We start from the raw sequence: 8509 nt of genomic DNA on the forward strand, positions 1-8509 counted from the left end.
TTTTTTTTTTGTCATTGACTATCTTGAACATTTTTATAATCACTTTTCCTAGCAAATCCCCAGGTGCTTCCTCTGTCTTCAAACTTTGTATCTGAGAAGAGTTTTTTGAAGTCCACTATAGAGTTCAATATACTTTAAAAGTTTTGTAAGAGCTTTTCTGTAAATGTACCATATCCTTTTTTTAACCAGTGATTCCAAAATATATTTTTCCTTGAAGTATTTCCCTTCCTATTTCTAAAGTTGTTTTAGGATAAAGATGTGGAGTCTCTATACGGTTGTCGTTCCCTCATTCAGAAAGATTTCTTGATTCCAGACCAGGTGTGTGTGTGTGTGTGGATTCTGGCCTCATAGACTTATCACTTGTGTGATTTTGGCCAAATTTTAAAAATACTTATTTAAAAAATAAAAATTTAAAAAATGCTTACTAAATCCTTTCCTGTATGTTCGTCAAATCGATGTACCCCAAGATGTATTTAAGGACTCACCCCAAGATTCAGAGATTCATCATCTCCCTTTCTTGTCTCACTAAATAAGACTGTTGACATACCGACCTTTGTAATGGTGAACTGTCACCTTTATAATGGTGAACTGTCAGTGCATAAAGATACCCTGTTTTCATTAAGGTAGCATTCTTAGGTGATATTTCTTTCATTGCACATGTGGTTAAGGCCGGGTGCCTTGGTTATCCAGCTACTTAGGGGAAGTGTGTCACTGTTCCCCAGAATTCCCAGATCTTTAAACAAAACAAAGCCTTTAAGTGTCCTAGAAATGTATCTATGCCTGACTACAGTTCTTTTCATGAGTTAGACTGATGTGTTAATTCGGGAATCAAATTAAGGAAAAATGGGATTGAGGAAGGAACATCAACGGGTTTGTGTACCCTGAAGACATTTATTTAACCTTGTGAGTTTTGTTCTCAAGACTGATCTAAAAACGCACACCTGCCTTGGTCTGTCTTTTAAGAAAGAATGTCTGTGCTGCTCCATTCAGAGAAAATTTTTGTCGTGAACGTCACTTTTGCTCTCCACCTGGAAAGGATTAGTTCTCCATGTTCTGAGGGCTGGTATCTTACCCAGTGGGCACTGAGTTATTTGGAATCTCCAAGGCCTAGATTAGGTAAATGAGGATAACTTGTTTTGGCAGCACTTGTTTAAGTAAGAGGTTTCCCAGCCTCCACAAGAACCCAAAAATGGGGTCTGGGGGGTCTCTCTGACCAATTTAACTTTATAAGCAACTGCCAATCCTTTTCCCTAAGTGGTTGTGTCATTTTACAACCTACCAGCACTTGGCCATCTCAGTCTTTTTTTTTTTTTTCTTGTTTTTTTAATGGAGGTACTGGGGATTGAACTCAGGACCTCGTGCATGCTAAGCATCTGCTCTACCACTAAGGTACACCCTCACCCCCAACTCCAATCTCAGTCTTTTAATTTGAACCATTCTAATGAATGTGTATGGTATCTCATTGTAGTTTGTTTGTTTGTTTTGGTTTTTTTTAATTGAAGTGTAGTCAGTTTACAATGTTGTGTCAATTTCTGGTGTACAGCACAGTGCTTCAGCCATATAGGAACATACATATATTCGTCTTCATATTCTTTTTCACCATAGGTTACTATAAGATATTGAATATAGTTCCCTGTGCTGTACACAGTATAAATTTGTTGTTTTCATTGTAGTTTTAATTTGCCTTTCTCTGATCATTAATGATGTTGAGCACTTTTCCATGTGCTTTTTGGCCATTCTTCATATCTTTGTTAAGTGTCTCTTCAAGTCTTTCCTATTTTTAAATTGGGTTGATGGCTTTTTTAATCATGAGTTACTTATATACTATGGGTACAAGTCCTCTGTTTGATACACATGCTGTGAATTCTTTCCTCACAAACTGGCACAGCTATTCATTCTCTTACCTATTCTTTGTCACCTTCATGAGCAGAAGTGTTTAATGCTATGATGTCCTCTTTATCCACTTTTTTTCTATATAATTAGTCCTTTCTCTAGTCTGTCTAAGAAATCTTTGCCTGCCCCAAGGGAACAAAGATTTTGTCTTACGTTTTTTTCTAGAAACCTCGTAGTTGTAGCTTTTACATTGAGTCCTGTGGTCTGTTTCAACTTAATTTTTATATATAGTGTGAATAGGGGTCAAGGTTCATTTTTTTTCCCCGTGAGAATATTCAGTTTCAGCACTATTTATTGAAAAGATTTCTCTTTCTCCATTAAATTGTTTGGATATTCATGGAAATTCAATGGACTGTTTACGGGTAGGACTATTTCTGGATTTTCTAGTCTGTTCCATTGACCCAATTATCTCTCCTTATGCCGATACTTTCCTGATTACTGTGACTGCATAATAAGTCTTGAAATCCGTCAGTGTAAGTCTCCAAGCTTTGTTCGTTTTCAACACTGTGATCTGTTTCCTGTTCCCCATGCAGCCACCTAGGCAGAAGGTCAAGGTCTCCAGATTTGAGCAGAAATCCTTAGTGAAAAAGCCAGCTTTGGCCCTCACTCCTCACTTCACATATTCCCTCTTCTACTGTCTTGACTTATGCAAGTTCTTTTCTTGTGTTACATTCAACATTGTGTTTAAAGATACTTTAAAATTTTTATCCAGCATTTTAAGTGTTTAATTTCGAGAGAGTAGTTCAGGGTATTTAGTAAGCCTTGCTGCCATTAACAGAAGCTGATTATAGGTAATTTTTATTTCCTCCTTTACATTTATCTATATCTTTAAAATTTCTTAACAGTTGTCTATACTCATCGTTTAATCCAAAAGAAACAGTGATGATAATTATAAAAATTCGTAACCATTTTATGGTGTTGAATCCATCAGACCACTAGAAGCCTCCACCAATCCTGGGCCTAACTCAAAATGTAGTCCTGAACTGTCGTTCCTTCCAAATAATCATCTGCCAGTGATGTGACAGGCCACAGACATTTTGACATTCACGAAAATTCCTACGGAATGAACGTTGCCAAAGGGGAGCCCGTCACTTGGTGGTGTAACCTGTGGTGGTCGTCCTTGCAGGAATGGTCTGCCGGAAACCCGCCGACCCGGTGGACTGGCCCCCACTCGTGCTGGGGCTGCTCACCCTGCTGAAGCAGTTTCATTCCCGGTACACAGAACAGTTCCTGGCGCTGATCGGCCAGTTCATCCGCTCCACAGTGGAGCAGTGCACAAGGTACAGGAGGCCAACCGCGGAAAACGGGGCCCACGCTACAGAGTGGGCGGGAGACCTTGCGTGCCAGATTCCTCGTGTCACCTCCCTAGGAGAGATGCTGTCTGTACAGCAGGTCGGGGCACATCTCCCTGTTTGGAGCAAAGAAAGGTGTGCCCATCCTCAGTCACTCTGCGGGGGAGCCCGCGGGAGTATTCACGGTGATTTTCCAAGAGTGAGTCATGACCACCAGTAGCGACGCCCATTAGCAGGGAGGAAAGCACAGGCCTGTTCCCTGCCAGCGTGGATCTATGCTCTGAACTCGGGGAGCCCGTGTCCTCCCGCTGGGCCACTGCCAAGGGAGGGCTGCACCCTTCAGTGGGAGTCAGGGAGCACCTCAGTGTCGAGAGATTTCTCCTCCTTGACTTCACTTAGTCATCTGTCGTTTACTTCGTCTTTTGATATATTAACTGAGGGTCTGCTGTGTGCGAAGTAGTTAATTGAGCCAGACTGTTCTCTGTTTCAGCCAGAAGATGCCCGAAATGCCTGCAGATGTTGTGGGTGCGCTTCTGTTTCTGGAGGATTATGTTCGGTACACAAAGCTACCCAGGAGGGTAAGCAGTAGATAAAGAACAGCACTTAATGTCCTTTTTGTAGAAAGATGGCGTGAAGAGTGGCCCTGGCCTCTGAGGAGTGAAGTCTGGAAGCTCGTTCGCAGTGGCCGGCTCTGGGCTCCTCACCCCTGCTCGGCCCCCCGGCTGGGCTCGGAGATGTTCCTCCCTTCTCCCCATGTTAAGTGCTTTGCAAGAAGACAGGGTCGAATACAACTTTCCTCCTCTTCTCACTCTCTACCACACCCTCCTCCTGTCAGCAGCTCGCCTGTTCAGGAGGAGTTAGGATGGGCAGTCCAGGGGAGAAGTCGTTGAGGGGCCAGGGCAGAGAAACACTTGTGTACTTCGTCTTTTCATCTCCGCAAGAACCTGGTTCCCACAGCAAGTCTGGTTAAGTTCACAGCACGGCCCAAATGCTATACAACCACGGTTTCCAAAAACGACAGACTACTTTTATCTCCCAAGATGCTCTTTCCTTTTCTCACTAGTTACTCCACTTGGATAAGCTGTAGCTCAAAGTGGACAGACAGCTTGACACTGAAATAGGAAAGGCTCTCAGTAGATGCTGCAGATCCATTCTGATTTTTAAAAATTAGTAGGTTAGCAAAGATAATTTTTTATAACAAAAGCCAAAAATGATGTTTTTAAAATTAGCTTGCCATGTCATACTTAATTGTAAACGCTAACGGTGCTCTCATCAGGGTCAGGGCTGTCAGAGTTCCATGAGGATACTGACTTTCCTTTCTGCTTTTTGTTGTACAGGTTCCAGACAAGGAGATAGGAAATGAAAGACGTAAAACACATAATGAAAAGAAGACAAATCTGTTTTACTGAGAATGTATTTGTCTTCCTTGATCACCCAATAGAAGCATGTAGAAAACTATTAAAATATTAAGAATTCAGAAAATAAGCTGATTACATAATGTACAAAGACGCTCATAAGCAATTCAAAAGTATAATGTGAAAAAGCTCCTATTGACAGAATTAACAAGGAAATAACATAGCCAGGAATAGTAACCTCTGTAAGAAATAGGAAAGAAGAATGTAGGAAGAAACTATAAAATTTTGGAAGTCCATGTTTCTGAATAAGGAAACTCAAATATTCTTTCTAGTTGATAGTTTTAGTGCAGTTATGATCAAAATCCCAGATAAATTTTTTAACTTGGGGGGGGAGATTTTTTAAAATTTCATAGAACTTAGGCTAAAGTAGATTTTTTTTAAATAAGATATGAAAACATAGCATTCCAGATATTAAAATACTTATTTTTACAAAACTACAAAAGTCAAAATAGTGTGATGCTGGTGTGAAACACAAGAGGTGGGTCAGTTGACCAGAACGTGTAGCCCAGCAGCAGATCCTGGCACGTCCAACTGTGTGTGATTGTGTGCCGCATCTCAAGTGAGGGGGGACAGGAAACATTAGTCAATAATGTTGGGACAGTTAGTTCACTATGTTGTTGAAAAATAGGAAGTTAGTCTCTTTACATCTTCCATGTATCAAAATTAATTACAAATAATTACTGTGAAAAATGAAACCAATAAATTAGTAGAAATTTTAGACAAGTATGTATTGACTCTCAGAACTCCCTATATGTAATACCAAAGGAGGAAACCATAAAGGAAAGATTTAGAGAGTTGATCTCCTGTAACAGTGCTGAATGTAATGGAACAATTCTGATGTCTCAATTTTTTTTAAAAATTGGGGGAAAGTATTTTTCCCCAAGCAATGGCCTAACAAAAGGCCATTTAAAAAAAAAAAAAAAAACTTTATAGTGTGCTCCTCTACATCAGTAAGAAAAAGATGACCAATGTACTAGAAAAAAATTGGGCGGAGGATATTAACAGACAGTTTTCAAGAAAAGAAATACAAATGGGCAATAAACGTTTGTAAAGATGTTTAACCTCAAATTCAAGGGACACAAATCAAAAACAGTAAAATTACTGTTTCTACTCATCAGCATGGTTAAAAAGTAAAATGTTGGGCCTCCAGGGCTTTGAAGGGTTTGAAGCAGTGAGACTTCTCAGTATTGTCAATGGGGAGGATTCCCCAGTGGGGAATATTCCCCACTGTCTTTTGGGGAGAGCAATTTGACTATATGTGTTTAAAAAAACTTTTTGTAGTATCTTACCTGATCCCAGCAATTCCACTTCTAGAAATTTACCTGCTGGGTGTATGTGCATAAGTTCACCAGGATACACATGTTAAGGATGTTCATAACATAAAATTTAGCCAAGATAAAGGACACGAGATTATGTTAACCTAATTTTGAGTGTGTGTGTGTGTGTGTGTGTGTGTGTGTGTGTGTGTAAATTGGAGAAATGCAATACAAAATAATTATCAGTTTTAGTTTTCTCTAAGTAATGGATATTAGAGACTATTCCTTTTTTATACTCATCTGCATTTGCTAAATTTCCTCTGATCAGCAGGTGATACCTTTATAAGGAGAAAAAAATTAATGTTTCTTAAAAACCTCAATTTCCTGCACTTGGAGATACCTAGTTCTACATTCCACCCCAGCTCACCCCTCTGAGGGCTTCCCCCAGAACAGTTAGAGAATGCTTGCCTTTGAGGGCCTCCCTCCTCTCCCCGCTCTGGCCTCATCTTGCCAGATGTCCTGTTCTTCCTAGGTTGGTCATCACTTAATTGTGAGGGGACCTGAGACTAGCTCTTAGTACTTTGCAGAGACATGTGCACCCTTGCAGATCTAAGTGCCTTTAAAAGCCAAGGAGCTCATGTCCGGAGGCAGGAGGAGCTGTCAGCAGTGCCAAGAAATTAGGCACCAGTGGTAAGAACACCAGAAACAGAAGGTGGCGGTCTCAAGGAGTGGTCCAGTACTCTCCTGTGGTTGGTTCACCCTGTTCCAAAGGATGTCTTCATTTCTTTAATTTTTTCATGGAAAATTTCTGAATTGGTTCTGACTTATAACACTATAAATAAGTTAACTCTTTTGTTTTAATTTTTGTAGGTTGCTGAAGCACACGTGCCTAATTTCATTTTTGATGAGTTCAGAACAGTGCTGTAACATTTTTTGCCTTCTGCCTCTTCAATGAAAGGATTATATCTTTATATCTTCCCACCATCACTAAAATGAACTTAGAAATGAAAAACTCAGCTGCTCATAGAACTGCATTCTTTCCCTTTATTGTGGGAAACATCAGACGTTCTGAGTAAGACTAGCATCCCACGGAACTAGTTAATATAATTAACATTGTTTAAATCATGGTATTATATGCAATTTATATCCGTGTAGAAGCAGAACACATTTTTGTACTGCCTCTTCTAAATGCTGAATGTAATTGTTATGTATAAATCCATTTAGTTTTATGTTCTAAAGAACTATTTGTGTAACTCCAGATTTTCAGTAAAATTGTATTGCCAGTACCCAAAGTTGTTCTTCTGCTTATGATTCAAAAATTGTATCTTCACCCTGCAAAAAGCTTCGTCTGGAAGGTAAGAGAGGAATCTGGTAGGTCCAATGTTGTGCCCATGGTCACACCCACAGCAGGCCAGCAGACACGTGGTGACAGGGAAACTGGTAGCAGATGTAGAGCCCACGCAATCCATGGACCACTTACCACGGAAGTTTATTCATGTCCAAGGCTCAGTGTCCTCTTAATCAGATACCCTGGGGGTTCCCAGCATCCCTTCAGTGGGACTCCCTGACATCAGCTGCTCCCTCCCCTCTTCCTTCCTCAGCAGCCCCTGAGCTCCACCCCAAATCCCCACAGCCCTAATGCCAACCTAAGCCCCCTCTTTTTTTTTTTTAGTAACAGCTTAGCCATTAGTTTTTAACTCTTCCAAAATCCTAAATCACTTCTACATGAAGATTACCCTAAAGAGGAGCTGCCCTCCTCTTGTGGCAACTAGGGTAGGAGTGAGAAGGGTGTTTTTAATCCAGACCACATGGGCTCCTCTGGAGAGGAGGGGAACAAGAGAAAACAAAGGAAACCGGAATCTGAAATGTACTTGACAGTTGTACTTGACAGTCATGTGGCAAGTAGCAGAAGCAGCCCCGATGTGTAGTTGGGAGGCAAAGTTTGAGTCCTGATTCCACCACTAGTTAACCTTTGTCCCAAGGTCACCAGTTGGCATCATCTGTAAAGTCAGGGTTTAATGATTTCACAGGGTCCCTTCAGTTTTATGATTTTATAAGTCCTTTTCTTTTGTCAGAAGTTCTCAAATCCTAAGATACTGAAAGAAAAAAATGACTTTATGTGCTTTATTTCACCATCATAGCAGAAATGGTTTTAAAAGGCATCTAGTCAGCAGAGGGAAGCAGAAGCCTCAACATCCCAGCCTGGTCGAGGCCAGGGCAGAACCTGAACCATGAACTTCCACCTAGCCGTGTGAAGTCTTGCCCAGAGGGGCTGAGGGAGGGGACCTCCGCAGGTGAGTCCACTCCTCGGAACTCTTTTGTAGTCAGGTACACAGCAGTAACTGCATGAAGTGAGAGCTTTAGCTATCTATGAAAATGTCCCCCCTCAAAGAAAGCCAGCTGCTTCAAAAGGTCAGAACGAAGAAAGTCAACTTTTACCAGAAAATGGAAGTGTAGGGTTAGTTAGAGGGGAATTTCATGAAACCAAGCAGGCGAGCCCACGCACACTGTGCTGAAACAAAGTGATGGATGCAACTGATTCCACTGGTGAGCTGCTGGTGAAAAATTTCCTCAAATGAGAACATTTCAACTTAAAAGGTGAAAAAGAGAAATGTTTATTATAAAAGCTTCGTAAGTCATGTTAGCCCAAATC

The 8509-nt window shown here is 40.8% G+C and overlaps 1 protein-coding gene across 1 annotated transcript in view; it reads left to right on the forward strand.

The window, feature by feature from the left end:
* The window catches only part of WASHC5 (WASH complex subunit 5), a 45130-nt gene extending 37988 nt beyond the window's left edge, over positions 1–7142 (forward strand). Inside the window, exons 27-29 of the mRNA XM_031439615.2 lie at positions 3020–3173; positions 3676–3763; positions 6727–7142. Coding sequence (XP_031295475.1) covers positions 3020–3173; positions 3676–3763; positions 6727–6783 — 299 coding nt within the window. The 3' untranslated portion in view covers positions 6784–7142. The remainder of the gene's footprint in view (positions 1–3019; positions 3174–3675; positions 3764–6726) is intronic.
* Positions 7143–8509: the final 1367 nt, after the last annotated feature.

This window comes from Camelus dromedarius, chromosome 20 (genome assembly GCF_036321535.1).
Source record: "Camelus dromedarius isolate mCamDro1 chromosome 20, mCamDro1.pat, whole genome shotgun sequence".
Classification (NCBI taxonomy): Eukaryota; Metazoa; Chordata; class Mammalia; order Artiodactyla; family Camelidae; genus Camelus; species Camelus dromedarius.